At 48.0% G+C, this 22,762-nt stretch overlaps 2 protein-coding genes across 9 annotated transcripts in view; both read left to right on the top strand.

Moving 5' to 3' along the window:
- LOC132466105 (cohesin subunit SA-3) overlaps nucleotides 1-9,932 on the top strand; it is a 28,101-nt gene extending 18,169 nt beyond the window's left edge. For 5 of the 6 annotated variants that reach the window (XM_060063150.1, XM_060063148.1, XM_060063152.1 and 2 more), the window contains exons 19-32: nucleotides 497-564; nucleotides 709-796; nucleotides 928-1,008; nucleotides 2,165-2,257; nucleotides 2,924-3,095; nucleotides 4,106-4,242; nucleotides 4,926-5,027; nucleotides 5,667-5,800; nucleotides 6,403-6,525; nucleotides 6,787-7,019; nucleotides 7,236-7,494; nucleotides 8,518-8,628; nucleotides 9,179-9,266; nucleotides 9,413-9,932. In XM_060063150.1, the coding sequence (XP_059919133.1) occupies nucleotides 497-564; nucleotides 709-796; nucleotides 928-1,008; nucleotides 2,165-2,257; nucleotides 2,924-3,095; nucleotides 4,106-4,242; nucleotides 4,926-5,027; nucleotides 5,667-5,800; nucleotides 6,403-6,525; nucleotides 6,787-7,019; nucleotides 7,236-7,494; nucleotides 8,518-8,628; nucleotides 9,179-9,266; nucleotides 9,413-9,463 (1,740 nt within the window). In that variant the 3' untranslated portion in view covers nucleotides 9,464-9,932. The remainder of the gene's footprint in view (nucleotides 1-496; nucleotides 565-708; nucleotides 797-927; nucleotides 1,009-2,164; nucleotides 2,258-2,923; nucleotides 3,096-4,105; nucleotides 4,243-4,925; nucleotides 5,028-5,666; nucleotides 5,801-6,402; nucleotides 6,526-6,786; nucleotides 7,020-7,235; nucleotides 7,495-8,517; nucleotides 8,629-9,178; nucleotides 9,267-9,412) is intronic. The other variant, XM_060063149.1, reaches the window with a different exon arrangement.
- Nucleotides 9,933-10,032: 100 nt separating this feature from the next.
- On the top strand, nucleotides 10,033-22,587 carry mcm7 (minichromosome maintenance complex component 7). Of its 3 annotated transcripts, none has more exons than XM_060063154.1 (15): nucleotides 10,033-10,370; nucleotides 12,097-12,176; nucleotides 12,723-12,887; nucleotides 13,149-13,273; nucleotides 13,558-13,738; nucleotides 13,976-14,113; nucleotides 14,506-14,655; nucleotides 15,288-15,402; nucleotides 15,583-15,714; nucleotides 16,037-16,120; nucleotides 16,903-17,114; nucleotides 17,332-17,597; nucleotides 18,363-18,531; nucleotides 19,916-20,025; nucleotides 21,887-22,587. In XM_060063154.1, the coding sequence occupies exons 1-15, from the start codon at nucleotides 10,340-10,342 to the stop codon at nucleotides 22,110-22,112; spliced, it is 2,184 nt and encodes a 727-aa protein (XP_059919137.1). In that variant the 5' UTR covers nucleotides 10,033-10,339; the 3' UTR covers nucleotides 22,113-22,587. The 3 variants fall into 3 exon arrangements, with proteins under 3 accessions (XP_059919137.1, XP_059919139.1, XP_059919138.1); XM_060063156.1 differs by lacking the exon at nucleotides 10,033-10,370 and adding an exon at nucleotides 10,829-11,569; XM_060063155.1 differs by lacking the exon at nucleotides 10,033-10,370 and adding an exon at nucleotides 11,512-11,656.
- Nucleotides 22,588-22,762: the final 175 nt, after the last annotated feature.

Below are 22,762 nucleotides of genomic sequence, written 5' to 3'. Positions count from 1 at the left end.
GGCTCATGACGGGCAGCGCTGTACTGTGCGTTGTACTACATGGATCTCATTGACGCGGACATGCTCAGATGGGACCACCGGCATTTGTCAACCCTGCCTAGGCACCAAAAGATAACTGTTTTGGTAGAATATAGGGCTGTGAGCACTGAGTTTTGGATTATCCATGCCCATCTTGTCCTAATAGCCTGCATTGAGCAACCACTAGAAAGTAATTTTCCAATTAAAAAAAATTGCAGCATTTGGTGACTATAAATTATCTTAATTATAAATTATCTTAATTATAAATTATCTTAATTATAAATTATCTTAATTATAACGTTCCCTCAATCGACTTATCGTTTCTTTTCAAGAAAAAAGTTATGTAAAAAAAAAAAAACGCTTCCGATTTTTTTATTTTGCAGATGAGGCTTGGTATTTAAGATTCTTTTGACTATCCATCACCTGGGTGAACTTGATTCGATAGTGAACACATAAAGAGTGTCGAGTGTGTTCCCAGGGGACAGCTGATGAAGAAGACATGTACAGCGCATCCATGGCATTGAAGAGGATCGCAGCCTTCAGCAGGTAGGGAAGCAGACGGGGGCTGTATGGGGTGTGGACCATAGTTTTGGGGAAATTCGTACAGCGGTCAGTGTATTTCTCAATCAGAAGTTTTTTTGTGCTTACATGCATGTCGATTGGGTGTGTGTACACTTGTGGCCTTCCCAGTGCCCGGGACTTAAAGAGCTGTGAGCTGTTTGAGCCCTGCATGCAGCTGCTGAAGAGTGGGGTAGAATCCCCAATCTTTGAGAAGGAGGTATGCCACGCACACAATCGTGCACACACAGTTCATTGAAGGACTTGGTGTTTTGCTTCACAAGTGAAGGTTATCAGTGTGCGTATAACTAGCCTGTGTGAAGCTGACAGCACTCCTGGTTGTGTTTTCAGCTCATGGTTCCTGCTCTGAAGTACGTTTCGTTCCAGCTGATGTGGGACAAAGTCAGGGTGTTGAGCTCCACACCCACTGAGGTCATCCTCTCATTATGATACACAAAGATGTCTTCAAACCTGTCTCCAAGTTGGTTTAGTGAAATATATGTGTGATTCATTGGCTGAGCAGATAGTTGGCCAATTTCCTTCTGTGTTTTAGTTTAATAAATTGTCACTCTTTTGACACTCCTGTCACACAATGAAACAAATGCATAAGGCAAGGCAACTTTATTTTCATACACGAGGCAGACTCAAAGTGCTATTTTGTTGTTCAGTGGCCGAAATACACACAACGCTTCAAACGCTAGCCAGCATTATTACGCATCTTGCCTTAGATAAGTGCTAGACTGGTCTGCTTAACTTGTATCCCAGGGGGCCGGTGTGGTAGACTTAGCTTTGTCATTGTGTGTGTGTGTGTGTGTGTGTGTGTGTGTGTGTGTGTGTGTGTGTGTGTGAGAGATATTAACTCTCCTATGGGGCCAGTCTGGTGCTGGCTGTCTCCTCCCGCCTCCCTCCCTCAATATCCCACCAGCTGTGTGGACAGTTGGCAATTATCACCGCAATCTGCTGGAGTGCATCCAAGCCCCCCACAGCATTGCTCACGCCCTCGCTATTCTTTCATTCACTCCCCGGGTTCTTTAACGCTCTCTCTCTCTCTCTCTTTCTAGTTATGTCATGCTCTCTCTCTCTCTCTATCCATCTTTATAGTCATACATCCTCTTGTCTTCATCTCTCTCCCTCTCCCTAGTTACCTCCTCAAAGCCCCCCCCAGTTCTCTCACCCTCTAAGTCTGTCTTTCACAGTTCTGCTTCTGTGCTCCGTATCATCTCTGCCGTCTCTAATTAGTGTTATCTTCAACGTAATTACACACCGGCTGTTGTGCTCATAAGCTAATGGGATGGTTTCCATATCTTTAATCTAAAGGGGGTACCCTTCCAAAACAACTTGCATTTTATCCAGATAAACGCTAAAGGGGATGCCTACGGGTAGACTGGGATTCAGGGCTTGAACCTTTTGGCCGGGAGTCTCCAAACTTTTTCTTTCCATGCGGGAAACAGAAAATGTGTTGCAGTATAATATGAAAAGAAAAGTTGTTTTCGAGTGGGTGGACCTAGGCCCACCCATTTATTGATTGTAAAAGGCCAACGAAGATGGCTGCCTCCTTAAGCGTCCTCCTCCATCCCTTTCCTGGCAGGCGGAGGTGCTGCGCCTGAAGCAGGCAGTGCGGTCCTTCTGCAGCGTGAGTCAGAGATGCCTGTCGTCGGGCCAGGCTGAGATCAGAGACCAGGTAGGAGTCAGGGAGCTGGTCTGGCACCTGCGTCGTCTTCCCCCATATACCACACGTTACAAATCCCAACCGCCACCCCCCTCTTAAAAAGTAACTAAATCAAACGGTCTATTCTGACTATAACGACACAAGACGACAATGTTCGACAAATCCTACTGAAAAAAAAAAAGTAGAGCTGAACCAACGAAGAGATGCCTCATAGTGTCACGTGAATCTGAATCTTGCAGTTGAACATGCTTACCGTTCAATTCTGAATAATTACCAATAGAATAAAAACAAACTGGTTACGTTATTATTCACAGCACATACCTTAAACTAATATCGCTTACAAAAGTAGATATTGTCTTTGCAAACTGGCAGTTTTTTTCATTTCATGCTATTGGATTCATTGGCCCCCACAAACGTTTAACTCTATCTATAGGATGGTGGATTATGCAGCAGTGGTTTGACGGGACTAAGGCTGTGGTGAATGATTAAATGCTTGTGCTTAATAAATGCTTGGGCATGTACACCAACCGAACAAAGAAAGTTCAAGCTTGTTCCGTGTCTCCCGCACGTTGATAGCATCCCACCGTTGCGTCGGAGAGCACTCTGTAGCGTCGGAAGGTGTGTGTCATTGAGCTCTCCACGTGAACACTGCCCTCCGCGCTGCCTGCTGTCCCCCAGGCCTTCGATCTGCTGTGTGACCTGCTGCTGGTGTACAGCGCCCGCTCGGTGCGCACCCAGCCCGCCCTCCACGCGCTGGCCCTGCCGCCCGCCGGCCCCCTGCGCTCCGAGATGGCCGCCTACCTCATCGACTTCATCTTCACGGACGATCCTCAGGACGTCCCCCCTGACGGTAGGTCACCCACAGAACCACTGCACAGCCGCTATGATGTACTATTACGCCGCTTTTCCACCGCACATGTAGCTCGACTCGACACGACTCGACACGACACGACTCGACACGGTAGCAGCACGGGTGCTTTTCCACCGCAAATAGTACCTCCTGGACGTGGGCGGGGTCGGCTGCGCGAAAGGGCCGTGACGTATTTGTGTACGCGACGCAAACAACACATACGCAACCCACACATGGACAGAACCCACATAACAACAATGGAGGGCATCGATCGCATTACTATTATTAGCTGGCATGTTGAAGAAGTTGGAGAAGTGGAACATGTTGGCTGCGGCGCTGCTATGGATGTTACCAGCATGGTTGCCATGTCGCTCTCGTGACTTCGTCACACTCTCTGGCCAATCAGTCGCCGGCCGTCTGCCGACGTCACCTTTTAGCATCGGCTCAGCTCGCTTGGAACCTAGAGCGAGTAGGTACTAGAAAAAGCAGCCACTTCAGGTACCAGATACCATGGTACCGCGGTGGAAACGCAAAAAATGCGAGCTGAGTCGAGTCGTGTCGAGTCGTGTCGAGCTGGTACCATGCAGTGGAAAAGCGGCATTAGACTATTAGTACTATTGAAGTACTACTTTTATTGAAACATTTCCAAATGGTCCCATTTATTTCCGTAATAAAGATGAAAGTCTTGCTTTATTTTAGTTCCAGATGGCTCTATACTGAATTCAGGGAGGTGTTAGTTTTATAGCAGCAATCCAGCACAGTATTTTAACAAAATCAGTCATGTCTGTTATACGGTATTCAAGCTTTCTCTCGGGGGTCAATTTATTTCCACACTAACAGTGTTGTTGCCGCCAACCATTTCTCTTAAAGTGGTGTCTCAGGTACCAAACAGCAGGACTTCAGTTCCTTAAGCAATAACATCGCGTGGCGGTTTGAAGCGTGCAGCATTAAGGCACGAGCGTCAGTGAGTCTCTACTGATGTTCCTCCATCTCCTCCATGTCTGGTGCAGCGGATGAGGAGCAAGAGAAGAAGATGATGGCCGCCCTCCAAAACAAGCGCAACATGCTGGCGGGATACTGTAAACTGGTGATCTATGGCGTGCTGGACCTCAGCGCCGCCACGGATGTCTTCAAAAACTACTTCAAGGTGCAGGCTGGTTGGTGTTGTGGAGGCATGGGCTATGGGATAAGTTGCAGAATATTTGAACTAGGGCTGTCAAGCGATTAAAATATTTAATTGTGATTAATCGCATTATTGTTGTAGTTAACTCATGATTAATCGTGATTAATCGCAAATCTTTTTTCTATTCTAAATATCCCTTGATTTCTTTGTCCCATTAATTGTTCTAATTTTAATGCTCTTATCCACATGGAGAAGTGCATCGGCTTGCCTTGTGCAAATGTTTTTTTATTGATAACAACATTGGCATATACTGATCAAAACAGGAAGATACAAAAAAAAGCCTATAGTGCGGTAAACGATGAACATACAAACATACTGCCTTGAACATAGCAGTCAGGCAACTGCGTCTTTGTTTTGAGCCAAAAAAACAAATAATTATATGAATTTGCGTTAATCGCGCGATAAAAAAATGAACGCCGTTAAAATTGGATTGCGTTAACGCCGTTAATAACGCGTTTAACTGACAGCCCTAATTTGAACTCATTTTTATGACTGATGTCATTGATTCGAGTTCTCCTATCATTGATATCTCCCTGTACCGATCATTTCCATAAAAGCTCTAACCCCTACCTGCCTGGCATGTATCTGGAGCCACTGTAATTGGCTGGTGTTCAATAGTTATTCATGGGTCGGCTTGCTTCCTACAGTTTTACAGGGACTTTGGAGACATCATTAAAGAGACTCTGAGAAGGAGCCGGCAGATCAGCACCGTGCAGAGTGCAAAGACCGTCTGCCTGTGTCTGCAACAGGTGTGTGTGTGTGTGTGTGTGTGTGTGTGTGTGTGTGTGTGTGTGCGTGTATGAGCAGCCTTGGTCTATGAAGAGGCGTTTCAATATATTGGAGTAAACAACAGTGATGTCCAAGGCGATCGTTTTGTTCCCTTATGTAAGAGAATGTCTTTCTCTTACATAAGGCAACATGCGTCCTTCCCTATGAAGTGAATAAGGAGAAAATCACATTGAGCTGGTAGAGGTTCTGTCTCTGTGACCAACACCTTCTCAGACTTGTACAATGCAGGGCATTGAGGAAAGCAATAAGGACTATACTAGGATTACATGATAAAGAAGGCGTTCTGAAGAGCTCGTCGAGCCATACCCCGGACATTGAGCAAGCAGAACTTATTTACACAATGGCTTTGCCAATAATTCCTTCAATATGCTGTCCTCTACATGAGCTATGTGTGGGAGTGTGAATGTGACTGTGTGTTTTAATGTGACTGTGTCTATATAACTGTTGAACTATGTATGCTTGTGTGTGTGTGTGTGTGTGCGACTTTTGATGTGTGTGTGCGCATCAATGTGACTGTGTTTGTGTGAATGTTAATGTAACTGTATGTGTGTGTGTGTGTGTGTGTGTGTGTGTGTGTGTGTGTGTTAATGTGTGTTTAGTTGTTCTCGGAGGTGGTGTCCACGGGCAGCAGTAAGGAGGAGCTGGGGGGGATCAGAGACCTGGCCAAGAAGCTCGCTCTGAGCTTTGGCATTGACCTGCTCAGGTTCCGCAAGGCTTTGGTCTGCCTGCACAAGTGAGCAGCACCTGCCCACACACACTCCTCCGTCGGCTCAATAACCACCTCCATCACCTTCCCTATAAAGGATGTGTTTTGTACTTCTATACTAAATTAGCTTTTATAAGATCATCAGTTGATCCTTAATCAATGAGGCAATTATATTGCAATAGTCATCATAACACATCGATTGTCTGTGCTTCCTATAACTGTGATGTATTCATAAAAGAATAAACTTGAGGCAACACTTTTGCTGACATAAATGATTTGGTCATCACGCTACGGATTAATTATGAGTGAAATTAATTGCATCAATACTTATGATGGGGTTATCTGGCTGTCTCAGACATCATAAACAGTGGTGTTGAAGCTAGGTTAGTTCCTCCTTACAATGATACAGTAACACAATGTGTGTTTGGGTGCATATTTAATAATAATAATAGATTCAATTTATATAGCGCTTTTCTCACACTCAAAGCGCTTATATTTGCGTGGATGCCATTCTCTTAAACCACCATGAGTGCTTACATTCTTAGCCGGCGTGGCCCAAGGGGGAGATTGAACTTCTAACTCCTAACCCCTGGTGACGGTGTCTCTGTGTGTGGCCGGGTGGGTGTTAGGGATGGCATCCGCTTTGCCCTCCGGGACCATGAGGAGGTGCCGGGACAGCCACCCAACCTAAACTTCCTGGAGGTCCTGAGCGAGTTCAGCTTCAAACTCATCCATGAGGACCGCACCCAGCTGTGAGGGGTCGCTGCACACACAAGACACTCTCTCTCACACACACACACACACACACACACACACAATTTGACATGCGTGTGCTGTACTACACCGTACTTTTGTCTGTGTAAAACATGCAGATGAACCACACCTTGGAGGCGTGTCTCTGTAAAAACCTTGTGATGGATAAAAACACACACATGAGTTCCCCAGGGAAGCATCACCCCCAGTGTGAGCTGGCTATTAAACGAAGGTTCTCCTCTTCTTTGTCCCGCTGCCAGGGTGGCCTTCCTGAAGGCAGAGTGCCCCGCTGCTGCCCCCTGCTGGCCGCCGGTCAGGATGTACCAGCGCTCCCTGGAGGGGCGCGCCCCGGCCAGGCCTAGAGAGGAGGCGGAGTCGCAGGGGGAGGGGGAGGGGGAGGTGGAGGGGGAGGAGTTGACGGCGTACAGGAGAGACGGCCTGAGATCCCACTCCACCAGCTCCGTGGCTAAACGCAGGAGAACCAGCCAGCAGGGTGAGAGGCACCGCAGACACCATGACGCGCTCTGTGCCTTCCTCTGTATAAAAGCGAACTTGAAAATGTTCCGTGGATCGTTGGTACGATGACCCGCAGCACATGCTTATATTGCATGTATGTTATTTTTGTTTTAACTGGTTTAAAATGTGTGTTGATAAGAACAACAACTCTGATACTGTGACCCCCCCCCCCCACACACACACACACACAAAGGCACACGCACGCACGCACGCACGGCACCCACACAAGACACACACACTCTCCACCCCTCTCTGCTAGACCTGCTGTCCAGCCCCCAGCGAGGGGCGGGTCTGGACAGCAGCAGTATCCATAGCAACCTGCCCACGCCGCCCTTCAGCTCCACAGTGGTGGCGGGGATCGAAGGGACGCGCCCCACCTCCGAGGAGGAGGAGGAGGAGGAGGAGGAGGGCGTCCGCTCCGCACCGCTGTCTGAGGAAGAGTTCTCCAGCAGGTCAGGGTCCCCGGCTGGTGGTGCCCCTCATGAGGGACCCGGTTCCCGGGGAGGAGAAGGGCTGCAGGCGGATGCTTGGAGGGTGTGGAGGGGTGACGACAGAGGGAGGACCCTGCGAGAGGGGCCTGGCCGGGATATCCCTCTCCATCATGTGTTTCAGTTGTTGCTTTGTCAAATTCGTTGTTATAGTTGTTATAGGGGCGCTTGTTCTTGCTTGCTCGCGTCCGTAACAAGTAGGGCTTTGGCTTTCGCCCAAAAATCCATCCGTTTGTTTATTAATATTAATATTCGAATATTTATTAATAATATTTTTGACCATTAAATGCCTTCAGTAAGACCTGGGTTGGGCTTTGCGAGGTTTGTTTACCGCCGTTGCTATGGTTACCGGTCTTGCGCGTTCCAACGGTTTATTAGGCTTCTAATAAATCGCTGTCTAATCAATACTTCATTCGCTGCCTCTTCCGTGGTCATTACAATATTATGAATAGACTGCGTCGGGTTCTCCGACGTCTCTCCCTCTTGGCCTGCCCATAACAGGTTCCAATATTAAGGGCTGCCTAATATTCGTTCGAATTTTGATTTATTTTTTGATATTCGAATTATATTCGAATGACGAAGTTCGAAGTCAAAGCCCTAGCAACAAGTGTTTCACATGGGTCTGACACTGATGAACACAGCTCACGGAAAGATCCTGCCGACCAGGTCAAGATGTATACCCTCCCACAGAAGGACTCCCGCATTTAGTTGTGTACTGCTAATGGGTCGGCTTAGCTCAGTTTAGCTCAGGAGGTAGAGCAGTTGTCTTGTAACCGAAAGGTTGCTAGTTCGATCCCCAGCTCCTCCTAGCTTAGTGTTGATGTGTCCCTGAGCAAGAGACTTGACCCTTACTGCTCCTGACGAGCTGGCTGTCGCCTTGCATGGTTGACTCTGCCGTCGGTGTGTCAATGTGTGTATTAACCGACGTAAGTCCCTTTGGATAAAAGCGTCTGCTGAATGCCCTAATTGCACTGCTGTGTTTCCCAGCAGGCCTTGGATGCGTAAAGTGAGGAGTAAAGTGCGCCGCCCGTCCTCTTTCAGCCATCCGAGCCCCGGCCCCCGGCAGTCTCCACCGGACCTGGAAACGCACCTCACCCTGTAAAGGCCCCCTCTTACTGTAGACCCAATCCAAATTGCCGTGTTTGCCTGCTAAGCCAACGAACTGCTGTCGAACACGGCAGTTTCGATATCTGCTGTTTCCCCGTTTAGTCAATCAGCCATACACTTAAATCCAAAGGGACCGCCAGTGAATTAGAATGCATTTAAATCTAGGCTCAAAGCACACCTCTTCTCCCTGGCCTTTCCTCCCCTACTATGATATGTTGTTATTTTTATGATTTCATGTACTGTCCATGTATGAGGTATGTGTTCTTTTATATGACTTTTTTACACTTTGGCCGGTGAAAACTGTTTTTAAATGTGCCTTATAAATAAATTTGACTCACTTACTATGTCAATAGGAAGTACAGAATGACTATCTGGATTTACTGTAAACCACTCTGAATTAAAGAAAAAAAAGAAAAGTCGTAGTAGAATATTTTATAATATATTTTCCAGAATTTTCCATCATGGTTGAATTTTTTTTTTATTCTCTTGCAAAACCTCCAAGGCAGGCCTACCCTGACTGATTGGTGCTGTGTGTCTGCAGGCTGTCTCTGATAGAGGAGGACCAGTCAGAGGAGGAGCCTCAAATTGAGGAATTCGATAGCTCGGACCCAGACTCCAGCTATACACTGGTGAGATAGTCCACAGTAATACCAAATAACAAAAGCTGTTAAAATGTGTATTAAATATGATGTCTGGCTTTTGCAATTTTCTTTGCAAGTGGTATAATGACTTGAAATGACTCATTTCATTTATATATTTCCCCATCTCTCTCCAGCCTTCAAACCGCCAAACCTCATCCAATGTCCTGGATGATCTGTTTGACTGAGTTCGACCAATAACTCCTGCTGTCAGTTTATAAGTTCCTATACGTTTAAAGGGATTGACATACATTGGGAGCACATGAAACAAATTAAAACAATCGGTTCCTTACATTAAATGGACATGATGGACATGTCAAAAGTCCATCTGCATCATTTGTCAAGAGAAATGGGGTTTGTTAAGAGAAGGCAGTTGGTAGATATTTTTGTTGTTTCCAAAAATGATATTGGCTTATTGTTAAAGTAAAAACAAATATTTGTTAATTCATGCCCTTGACAGGGCTTTCCCCCTGTGTTATGTATTGTTACATGTTTTGGGTGTGAAATGTTCTGTTTGGTTTGTGATTTAATTTGCACTATGTTGAGTTTAACTTAACTATCCATCTTCTCAGTGGCAGGCATTTTATGTTTCTTGTTAATCTTCATTTGCTGTCTTTTGAAGTCATATTCAAATTGATTAAATATTACTCAACCGTTCTGCCCTCTTATTAATGTAAGTTTATAGTCGAGGCTGCACAAAAACACGTTGATTATTGTTTTTCATAACCTTTTGACCAGGATATGAATTTGCGCGGAACTATTTTAGCCAATTGCTGACTTTCGCGCCACAGCACAGGACGTATTTAAATCACGTGACAGGGGTATGACCGCAATTTTCGCGCCACAGTGAAGGCACACCTCCAGAAGTCCCAGCAGTAGTTTTGATTGGTCCGCCAAGACGTCAGACTCGCGCCAGTTTTTGCAACGAGAGCAGAGATCTGCCGAGGAGGATCAAGTGAATGAATAATAGTATCTTTCGCTTGTAAACTATATTTTTTAATTAAGCAATCGACTTCGTTGCTTATTCCGATTAAGCTGTCCGACTTCTGTTAGGATCAGTTATCATGGCTCCGAAGGATTATTCCGCGGAAAAGGGTAATGTTACGTTTTCATTGAACAAGCTGATTTGTTTCACGGCTGCAACAAGTTGCCGGATCTTAAGAATTAGCTCATTCTCAATGGGTCTAAAAGCAATCCAGAACCTAGTTTAAAAAAACAGTGCCTTAAGACAGACTACACTCGCTTCACTCTTATGTGTTTATGCAGGAAACTAGCAAGTTCATGGCGATATCATTTGTTTTATCGCCTAAGTTTTATCCTTGAGTAAATCCTATCTTAACAGTTGGGAGTTGTCCATTGCTATATATATATATATATATTAAATGGCACGGGTATCGTTTATCAATATATTGTAGAATATTATTTCAAAGTTAAGTTGACTAAACTTTGAAGTTAAGCGTCATATCATATGTTACATCTGTTGTCGGTGGGTTTTCCGAGTAAGGAGACCCGGATGAGTCTCTGGGAAACAAAGGACAGCGCGCCAGTCGGTGGCACGTGGTCCGCAGCCTTTAAAGTGTCCGACATTAAAGCGGTCCACACGGATGTGGCCGGGGAGTGCATTCCGACCTAATACATCCCACTCCATAACATTATCAAATGCGTTTTCTGGAGTTCTGTTAATTTGGCTCCAACTTCCTATTTATTGTCCTAGCCGCCTAGCGGTAGCTTCCTCTTGGATAGCCACCTAGCGTGAGCTTCCTGTTTATTGTCCCTTAAGCAAAGCAATTTAATATATAATTATATGCCTAACCGTAGCTTCCCTGTGACGACACCTAAATATGCCCAACATAATTAGAGGACAAGCCTAGCTATCTATCATAGGCTTCGTATTTACTCTACAGTTGTGCTGCTGTGGCTACTTAGCGATAGCTTCCCGATTGCTCTCCTGTAAGCTAGCGTTAGCAAATTCGGGTTGGGTGGCTGCCATTACGATATTTGAGTCCACATCTATGTGTATTGCGCTAGTTTTGTTAGGTGTCTAATACACCGCCCCCTTTAAATGATGTATTTATACAAATAAGACCCCACGTCGTAAGGAATAAATGGTTGCATCAGTATAAAGGCGGTTTCTGAAATTTGGAGAAGTTTCAACGGGACTACTTTATCAGCGCAGGGATCGCGAAGGGTTTCTGGGTGACAAGGCACAAAGCCATGTGCTGCTTTGTTTACAATAACATCCCCGAGCATAGAAAAACATTTATTCAACATGTAGACATTTGGCTCCTGTCCGGGTAAAAGCTGATTTTATTTACATGCAGGTTAACTATTTCGTGTGTTCAATGTATTATGAATGTTGGGACTTGTTCTTTTTACGATAAGTAGGTATATTTTTGATTTTCTAAAAATGGACTCTGAACTGAGTGCAACGCTTGTTATGTTTACACTCGTATCCGTTTGGTTTTCTTCAGAAAATTATTCCAATCGCACGCCTTAAACTGAGATTATTTTTCCTATAATAACCAATCCAAGCACGCTTTACATGTGCAAGTACTTACAGTAAGCAACGGTGACTCATCGATATTACAGTGCCGTATCATCTACGGAAGGGGGTCGAGGGTGGGACAACAAATTAGCGCTTCAGTCTTGAGGCCCGCTGGTGGTGTTATTGTTGATCCAGCATTTTTTGCAGGGGCTTTTTATATTCGATAACTATATAGTTAATGTTTGGCAATGTAAAAAAAAAAAAAAAAAAACATCCATGGCCAACTGAATTCCAGTCGGGTTAAATGTGATTTATTTTTCTTGATTCTTCTTTTAGAGAAATGCAAGAAGTTCCTGCAGGAATTTTACTCTGAGGATGACAACGGCAAGAAGGTGTTTAAATATGGAGCCCAGCTTGTAAGTATATTCAAAACTAAAATTAATTAATTTTTCAAGTTGGATGTCATAATGAGAAATAAAATAATAAGCCTTAGTTTGATTGGAGGATGTAGGAAAATACTTTATAATGGCTGCCTGCCACTACCATTCATCCCCCCCACAAAATAGGATGCATTCATTATTTTGCCAAGGGATAGCAATAATGCATTATGTTTATTTATTGGTTCAGTAATAGTTTAATTTATTTTATATTTGGTTTGCTGAAACATGGATCGGCCCAAAAATGGATTATAGAATCTATACATTTTCCGTTTACAAAATCAACCAAATACAACATTCCTAGTTGGATCATTTATGCACGACAATATCAACACTGCCATTGCAACAAATGAAAGCGTTAAATATAATTAAACTGTTGATTTGGTGAGTGATTATTATGATGATGTTAACCGTGTCTCTGGGTATGTGATGATGTTAATACCGTGTCTCTGGGTATGTGATGATGTTAATACCGTGTCTCTGGGTGTGTGATGATGTTAATAACGTGTCTCTGGGTATGTGCAGGTGGCCCTGGCCCACAGGGAGCAGGTGGCGCTGCATGTGGACCTGGACGACGTGGCCATGGAGGACCCCGAGCTGGTGGAGAGCATCTGTGAGAACGCCAAGCGCTACACGGGCCTGTTCGCAGACAGCATCCACGAGCTGCTCCCGGAGTACAGGGAGAGGGACGTAAGTGGACGACGCGTTGGAAGACATGCATGCAATGTAGGGGGGTACATGGGACAGAGATTCAAGTGATGGGTAGAGGGAGGGAGGGAGAGAGGGAGAGAGAGGGAGGGAGGGAGAGAGAGGGAGGGAGGGAGGGAGAGAGAGAGAGGGGGAGAGGGAGGGAGAGAGAGAGAGAGAGAGAGAGACTCTACAGTTCTGTATTTTAAAATACTTGGAACACAAGTTAAAGTGTTCACCAAGCTAGCCCTTTGTCTCCCTCAGACCGTGGCCAGAGACTCGCTGGATGTGTACATCGAGCACAGGCTGATGATGGAGCAGAGGGGTCGTGACCCCGCCGACACCCGGGATGCTCGCAACCAGTACCCCGCTGAGCTGATGAGACGTTTGTACGGTCACTTTTCCAACGGATAACTTAATTCTGTCCTCTAGTGACCTCTCAAGTGGTACGGTCCTCCCCCCCCCCCCCCCCCCCCCAGTTGTATGATGGACCGACCCCCTCATTAGTGGACTTACCCAGCTAGTGGGCTCCAGTTGGGTAATTTACCCGTCATACATAATTTTGGACCCTCCCACTTGTGATGTCACCGGTGGGTAGGCTGTTAATGAAAATCACCCGCACATATGAAACGGAGGGGGGGCCCTTAAAGACTTCTTGTTGTTCCATCCACAGCGAGGTGTACTTCAAGACGCCCGGAACGTCCAAGCCCAAGGTGGTCCGGGACGTGCGCGCCGACAGCATCGGCCACCTCGTCTCCGTGCGCGGCATCGTGACCCGTGCCACCGAGGTCAAGCCCATGATGGCCGTTGCCACCTACACCTGCGACCAGTGCGGTGCGGAGACCTACCAGCCGGTAAGACGAGTCTCTAAGGGTTTCCCCGTCAGGACACCTAATGCTCATTGTGGAAAACTGTTTTCCACAATGAGCGCAATATCTGTGGCTGAATTCAATTTCAGCTTATCTGCGTTAGTGTTACGTGCTTGTCCGCCCTCAGAATCATTGTCTCAAGAGCCACATGCACCCCCTTTGTGTCTGTGTTGGTCGCGTAATGCAGCCCGTCTCCCTAACGACCCTGTCCTCTTCCTCCAGATCCAGTCCCCAACCTTCATGCCCCTCATCATGTGCCCCGGGCAGGAGTGCGTGACCAACAAGTCCGGGGGCCGCCTCTACCTGCAGACCAGAGGGTCAAAGTTCGTCAAGTTCCAGGAGCTTCGCATCCAGGAGCACGTAAGGCCCTTCAGGTCTATAGCCCTGCTATAGTGGCAGGACGGTCTAGTAGCTAGGGTTTGTGCTCCCTGCCAAAGGGAAGTGTGTCCGAACCCACTGCGTCCTTATTGACCTGTGGCTGAACGGCTTCCTACGCAAGCGTCTAGTGAACAAGACGATGATGCTCTATAAATGTTTACTACCTACTACCGAGTGCGTTCTAGAACAAAGGGAAAAGGATTAACTTTATTTTTGCCAAGAAGGGATATTTGCATTTCACCGCAGCAGAACTACAAAGCAGTGTTAATAATTTGAGATGAAGAAAAATGCCCAAAGAATATATAAAGTACAAATTAAAAAAAGGCCCCAATAGGTGCAGGGCGTAACTCCTTCTCTCCTGTGTGTGGATGCAGAGCGACCAGGTGCCCGTGGGGAACATCCCCAGGAGCATGGCGGTGTACGCCCGCGGGGAGAACACGCGCGTGACCCAGCCGGGCGACCACGTGGCCGTCACCGGGGTCTTCCTGCCCCTGCTGCGCACCGGCTTCAAACAGGCCGTCCAGGTACGCGCTCTGGAACCTCCGGCTTCCTGCTGATTTGGGGTTGTTGGCGCTGGGTGCTCTACGGGACGTAGCTGCAATACTGGTTGCTTGGGGAGGTGGGGTGATGCCACATCGCTGAAGGCAGAGGTTTTACACTGGGAGGGAAATGTATTCAAAGGGGCCTATATTCTGACACTCTCTCCACTTCTAAAAACACATCTTTTTAAGCCGACATATTCAATCTAATTCATTGTCTCCCACCCATTTCACCCCACTTGTGTAAATTGTTTCAATGTATCTTCTTGTGTTTTTTATGATTGTTGATTTTGTTTTTTAAACGCTGCCCTGTAAGGTGACCTTGAGTGCTATGAAAGGCGACCTCAAATAAAATGTATTATTATTATTATTATATTGTATTATTATATACCAGGTTTGCATTTCAAAATTGACCCTGTAGTGATGTTACAAGTTGGCCTGGATTTGCAGATGCTTGGTGGGTCAGTCCACTTGGAATGCTGGCCGGTCTTTGTACCCGTATTGTTTCGAAGTGCTTTGTCATGACTAATCATCCCACCTGGTGGTCAAGTGCCCCCTGTTTAACAGTGTCATTGGTTGTGTGACCGTTGGTTTTCGTCCCCTCATCCTGTCCCCAGGGTCTTCTGTCAGAGACGTACCTGGAAGCACACGGCATCACGCTCATGAACAAAACCGAGGATGACGAACTGGGCACCGGGGATCTGAGCGAAGAGGAGATGCGTGAAATCACAGGTATATTGGTCTTTGTATTAATCCCAGATAGGCATTGGTGTCTAGACGGCCCTCTAAGGGCTGTAGCGTTTGTTCACTCCACTCCGTCTCTGGAGGCCAAGCGAGAGGTCCAACATAGGACGGTTCCTCAATCAGAGTTCCTCCACTTTAACGTACGATGTGCTCTGCTGTGTTTCGCAGCCGACGGGTTCTACGAGAAGCTGTCGGGCTCCATCGCCCCGGAGATCTACGGCCACGAGGACGTCAAGAAGGCCCTCCTCCTGCTGCTCGTGGGGGGGGTGCAGCAGGCCCCCAAAGGCATGAAGATCAGAGGTAACGTCCCATGGGAAGACAGTCTCCAGATTGAGAATATTCAAGAGCACTTAACGAACGTCGGGGAACATGGATTCAGTTACAAATGCTTTGCAACTGTGGAAATAAATGTTGATTATCAAAATATACATTATATTGGATATTATAACGCTCAAAGGTACGAGGCGTATGCCCGTGAATGATTTGAAACAAGCAGGTGACTCAGGGTTATGTGTTGAGTGCTGTCTGTACGTCAATGCACTATGACAATCTAGAAGGCGCGTTGTGTCTTTTGTAATGCATTGTGTGCACATATTTAGGTTTTTATTCTACTTGTTTCCAGGAACCATCAACATCTGTCTCATGGGAGATCCTGGTGTGGCCAAGTCCCAGCTGCTGTGTTACATCGACCGCTTGGCTCCTCGCAGTAAGTTGGTGTTCATCGACAAATGGCGGGTCTGAGATTTCTAAAGTCCAACCCACTGCCCACAAAGCATTATGCTATAGGCTATATGCGCACGCAATACTTCTGCATTGGTCTCAGAATGCTCCTGCCAATCCGGTTCCGGGGCGACTGAGATTCTAGAACGGAAGTGAACAAACCAGTGTTTTCATATCGATGGTTGTTATCGTGTCAGACACCTAGCTAACCGGGTGTCCGTCAATGATGTGCGAAGGATAGTCCGGGCGGTACACAACGGCGGTAGCTGCTAGTGCTGTCCTCCCGTCGTTGGAAGGACACTTTTGTTCGATTGCAAGCCATTGTGTGTCTACCGTGTGTTTACATCCGTTCTAAAATCGTTGCTTCCGAACCGGATCTGTAGAGGCGTTCTGAGACCAATGAAGTGTTGCGTGCGTAGAGCCCATTAAAGGGTAATCGTGGTTTGTTATGAGTTGGAACATGGGCAGCAGTAGTTCAGGAGACGGAGCAGGTTCACCTGTAGCCGTAAGGTTGCTAGTTCGAAAGGTTGCGAGTGTTGAAGTGTCCCTGAGCACGACGACTAGCCCTAACCGCTCCCGACATGATGGCTGTCTCCGTGCACGGTTGTCACCGCCGTCGGTGTGTGAAAGTGTGTCAATGGTTGCAAGTCACTTTAGACGAAAGCGAATGTGTGTTAAATGACGGCCTCGTTAGCACTGCTCCTCCCCCAGCTGGCGGTTCACGGAGCTGACCGTAGCCTCCCTGTGTCCCCCCCCCCCCCCCCCCAGGCCAGTACACCACGGGCCGCGGCTCCTCCGGCGTGGGGCTGACGGCGGCCGTCATGAAGGACCCCCTCACCGGGGAGATGACCCTCGAGGGAGGGGCCCTGGTGCTGGCCGACCAGGGCGTCTGCTGCATCGACGAGTTCGACAAGATGGCCGACGCCGACCGCACAGCCATCCATGAGGTGATGGAGCAGCAGACCATCTCCATCGCCAAGGTAACCGCGCGTTGTCTTCTTTGCTGCTTATTATTGCATTCTTGAATCGTCATCGTTGTATTAATTATTTTTTTAAGCACAGAAAATACAGAGCATGTCACACAAACATTTCACTGCACATCCTGTATGTGAAAAATAAAAACCTTTGAATCTTTGAGCATCATATTCGCCAAAGTATCGCCATAATGATGAGAAAACCTTATTTTTCTCCCTCCAGGCGGGCATCATGACCTCCCTCAACGCCCGCTGCTCCATCCTGGCGGCGGCCAACCCGGCGTACGGCCGCTACAACCCCCGCAAGACGCTGGAGCAGAACATCCAGCTGCCCGCCGCGCTGCTGTCCCGCTTCGACCTGCTGTGGCTGATCCAGGACAAGCCGGACGCCGAGGCGGACCTGCGTCTCGCCCAGCACATCACCTACGTGCACCAGCACTGCCGGCAGCCGCCCACCCACTTCACCCCCATCGACATGAAGCTCATGAGGTGAGCGGGGCTGTGTCTGTGGGATTCATTGAACAGGGGGGGGGGGCGAGTTCTCAGACCTAAAAAATAAATAATAATGTGGTTCCTATTGGTTGTCAGTTGAGGTCATGAGTAGGTAGGTAATTTATTTTATTTTTTTATTTTATTTTTTCCAGCGGCAGCGAATGATAGGTAGGTTGTTTTCATTTAAAAACGAGAAATTTCGCTCATCCTTGTACAGAATGAAGAGGTGCTGTACCAAAACATGATTATAGTTTGCATCAAAAAAGAAAATCTTTTTTTTTTTTATAAAGCTCATAAAATAATTTGGGTCGCACATAAATTGACGGGGTCGGTCGGAAACCGGAACCAAACGGAAAAAAAATTTAGGCCTCAGACCCCAATTGACATTGGCCAATTGACATTGTCCAGTGGTAAATGGACTGCATATACATAGCGCTGTTATCCAAGGAGCTTTACAATAGTGCCTGACGTTCACCTATTCATTCATGCACACATTCACCCACCGACGAGGGGGTCAGCCATGCTAGGGGGACAGCCAGCGCATCGGGAGCAGTCGGGGTTTAGGTGCCTTGCTCGGGGACACCCGGCTAGGAGGAGCCGGGGATGGAACGAGCATCCTTGCGGTTTTAGCAGCCAACCCGCTCCACCTCCTGAGCTACTGCCGCCTGTTGTCTGTGTCCCAGATGTATCCCAGCCCTGATTGGTCGTCCACGTGTTGACCGCCTTGTGGTGTCTTTCCCCCCCCCCCCCCCCCCCCTCCAGGCGCTACGTGGCCCGCTGCCAGACCAGGCAGCCCGTGGTGCCTCAGGACCTGGCCGAGTACATCACCGCCGCCTACGTGGAGATGAGGAAGGAGGCGCGCGTCAGCAAGGACACCACCTTCACCTCGGCCCGAACCCTGCTCTCCATCCTCCGCCTGTCCACTGCACTGGTGAGCCCTGAGGCCTGTCCCCGGGGCCCTGAGGCCTGTCCCCGGGGCCCTGAGGCCTGTCCCCGGGGCCTGGTGAGGCCTGTCCCCGGGGCCTGGTGAGGCCTGTCCCCGGGGCCTGGTGAGGCCTGTCCCCGGGGCCTGGTGAGGCCTGTCCCCGGGGCCTGGTGAGGCCTGTCCCCGGGGCCTGGTGAGGCCTGTCCCCGGGGCCCTGAGGCCTGTCCCCGGGGCCCTGAGGCCTGTCCCCGGGCCCTGGGGCCTGGTGAGGCCTGGCCCTGGGGCCTGGTGAGGCCTGGCCCTGGGGCCTCAACAGTGGCTCAACAGATGACTGCTCTCAAATGTGGTCCATTAAGAAAATGTTTCTTAGTTATCATATTCTCATTGTTGAAAGATTTTAGTTTTGCCGAAGCGTGGTAAAACAAGTTCACCCTTGTTTCTGATTTACTTAGAACTCGTCTTGTCTGAATGAATGTTGAACTCGTGCGAGCCATCCTGCTGGGTTCTCATTAGTCCGGACGCTGTTGACTGGTCGTTCTAGTTCGGTGAAGTGTTTGCTAAAGTGCTTATAGTGCAGGTAGTATTGATACCTGGCCTACCGCCCTGTAAGCACTTATCTCAAACGCTGGCACGGTACTCCTCTGTCTGACCAGGGTGACCCCCGTCATCATACCTCAATCAAACGTCTGGGATCATCTTGTTCACGTCTACATCCAAGTCGTTCATCGGCTAGACGCCTGAAAGCCTCCATCAGTGTGTCGATTCGCTCCCGGGTGTCAAAAGTGCTGTTTGTGCAGGTAGAAGAGTCACCCTTCCTACTGCAAAACCAGCACTTAAGGCCCACGGGTTAGCCATGCTCTACGTCTGAATGTCCACTAGGGGTGCACTGCTGTTTTTGGTCAGTCTGTGTGTGTGTGAATGTGTTTTATCCATGTCGTCTTTTCGCCGACATCAGGGACTGAGAGTTTGTCTGGAGTTGTAGCTCATGAACCCGTGAGAGTAACCCGTGGTCCAGACGAGGTGTCGGCTCCGGTCAGCTTTGCAGGGTGGGCATTCAGCCTGGGTGCCTCGGAGCCGCTGTGCAAACCCATGCAAAACTGACCGTGGCGCGACCTAGTGCGCCTGAAGTCCACGTTGTCCGCTGGGATCTTGGGACTTTGTGTGTGTGTTGAACCTCTGAGAGACTTGCCGGTGTTGAGAGGCGGAGACTCGGGCAATTGCCAGCCTTCCCAGACGGCATTGCACTTGTCTCGGTCTGACAGTGCCGGCACAGCGCACCCCCCCCCCCCCCCGGCAGAGTGTAACGTGTCGCGTCAGTGGTCGACACCCCTGATGGGTTTGGACGGGCCGTCGAGTTCTGGGATCTGACCCGCCGGACACTCTTCTGCAGGCACGTCTCCGCAACGAGGACGTGGTGGGGAAGGAGGACGTGAACGAGGCCATGCGGCTGATGGAGATGTCCAAGGACTCGCTGCAGACGGACAAGTCCGGCACCACCAGGTCAGTGTAGGGGCACGTCTTTGGGTTGGAAGCTTTGAGTCTGGTTTCTAGGGCTTTGACTTTTGCCCAAAAATCATATTCGAAGTTTGTTTGTTTATTAATATTCGAATATATTCTAATATTTATTAATAATATTTTTGACCATTAAATGCCTTCAGTAAGACCTGGATTGGGCTTTGCGAGGTTTGTTTACCGGCGTTGCTATGGTTACCGGTCTTGCGTGTTCCAAGGGTTTATTAGGCTTCTAATAAATCGCTGTCTAATCAATACTTCATTCAATGCCTCTTCCGTGGTCATTACAATATTATGAATAGACTGCGTGGGGTTCTCTGACGTCTCTCCCTCTTGGCCTGCCCATAACAGGTTCCAATATTAAGGGCGGCCTAATATTCGTTCGAATTTTGATTTATCTTTTTATATTCGATTTATATCCGAATAACGAAGTTCGGAGTCGAAGCCCTGCTGGTCTCATGGTTGGGAGCGTGAGACCTGGGATCAGGCGCTGTGCTGATGACCTTAAAGGTGTAGAATTAAGCATCCTGCGTTCCAGTCCGTCGACTCTACTAGACCGCGCAGACGAGGCTTCCTGTTCACACAGGATACCCGACACAAACCGAAGCCCTTCAGTGGTTACTCAAAGCCGCCTCTCTGCATCACACACAACTGGTTGGGTTATATGAGACGGCATCATAAACTGTGTAGACTTGTGATGCACGTTTCCCACACTAGGATACCTTGACTCCCCAGCCTGCCCACGGCCATCAGCGCATCTGACCGCCCCGGCTGTTAATGAGCCCCCCCGCGCACTGTAGCACAAGCAGCTATTTTCCTAAGAGGAAGTCGTAAAAGCAGCTCTTTGTTTTTTAACGGTTTGCGCTCAATGGCTGCTCATGCTTCAGCCAATCGTCTCGCGCCTTACGAACACGGTCGCACGTAAACATTGCTCGGGGATCTCCCGGTGCTAATGAAGAAGTGGAAGCTGTGTTAATAGCATGCAGTCAGGAAGTGGAAGTCCGATGCCAGCAGCTGTCTGTCTGCTATTAAAACCGGTTGGAAACCCGAGTGTGAAGACCGTCCATTGAGGACAAGTGATGCATAAAGTGGACAACGGGTTAACCTCTTCATCGTCAAAGGACCCATATTGTGGGGGGGGACGAAATTTTAAATTGGGTTCTCAGGATATTTACCGGTTGGTATACATTCTCAAATTTGCATTGAATTTATTGATTTTCAATCAATAAATGCTCTACTTAACTGGAATTTAAATGTTGATCTAGGTACGTTGCCTAGCAACGGACGATCGCATCCAACGTTGCCATGCAACGGACGATCGTGTCGTCGTGAGCGTCACAAGACATAATAACCTTAAACAGATAACACTTATTTTACAAATTACGTTTATTAGCGTCGCTAAATTTATATTTGTATTGTATTTAATTGTTTAATCGCATTTATCTAGTAAACTGGTGCTGTGTCTGAAATCGCGCACTTCTATACTTGCACTTACTTCTTTGAGTGCACTCTGAGTGTGCACTGGAAGTACCTCGGTGGCGCACTCAAAACTATCTAAAACTTGAGCGTGGACCGATGGACACTTTCCCCCCTCAACGGCCGCTATCTTGTCTCCGTAGCGGAGGGGGCGGGACTTTCAATGATGGTGACGGATGATGATTAACTTCACTAGAATTATACGCTTTAAACACTCGGTTCACTAGCTCAATACAATACAAATATAAAGTAAAAGCAAGTGTAATCTGTATTATGTCATGAGCACGAGGGTTTTTTGAAACCAGTGATCCGACCCCTGACCTCTCCCCCTCACTGACCTCTCCCTCCCTCTCCCTGTGCCCCGCTCCTCCAGGACTCAGAGGCCGGCCGACGTCATCTTCTCCCTGCTGAGGGAGCTGGCCACGGAGGGCAAGGGCGGGCGCGGCGGGTCCGGGGGCGTGGTGCGCATGGCGGACGCCGAGCAGCGCTGCGTGACGCGGGGCTTCACCCCCGCCCAGTTCCAGGAGGCGCTGGAGGAGTACGAGGAGCTCAACGTGTGGCAGGTCAACCAGGGCCGCTCCCGCATCACCTTCGTGTGAGGAGGAGGAGGAGGAGGAGGAGGAGGAGGAGGAGGAGCAGCAGCACGCCCTGGTGGCACCCCAGCGCCACTACAGCCCTGTTGACAGACCTGTTGACAGACCCTCCACAACGGACCCTTTTAACTGACTCCCGCGGTGCTCTCTGGTTGGCTGCGCTGCTTCACGTTGAGCTGGACGCGGTGCAACGGTGCAACGTTGTTGTTTTTTTCCAATGCACAATTAAAAATGTACGTCTCGCCGATATGTGTTGGAGCAACGCAATTTGGACTTTCCACAATCCTAGCTCTTCTTTCCTTAGATTTGGGGTAACAGTTGATACTTGTAAATATGTATTTTGAAAGCAGTGTATGGAACATTGACGGACAATGTTATGTGTTGGCTGTGTTTTGGATGGTTTTGCTTCGCTTGTTGTAGGATGCTGAATATTTTAGCAATGCATTAATTGATTTGTTAATAAACTTTGGTTTAACAATGAGTTACAGTATGACAATTTTTACGGCAGAGGTTTTTCAAGATGGCAGTTTTTATATGGGCAAAACCAGCTGTTTAATGGTTCTTTTATTTTTTTTCTGAGTTTTGCTGTGTAGACAATAATTACTGCCTTGGTTGCTGTGTGGACATGAAATGCTATTGCACAGCAACCTTTGTCC

The sequence above is a fragment of the Gadus macrocephalus genome, chromosome 10, assembly GCF_031168955.1.
Source record: "Gadus macrocephalus chromosome 10, ASM3116895v1".
NCBI lineage: Eukaryota > Metazoa > Chordata > Actinopteri > Gadiformes > Gadidae > Gadus > Gadus macrocephalus.
The sequence above is the reverse complement of the archived record's forward strand: the minus strand, read 5'-3'. Positions and strand labels throughout refer to the sequence as shown.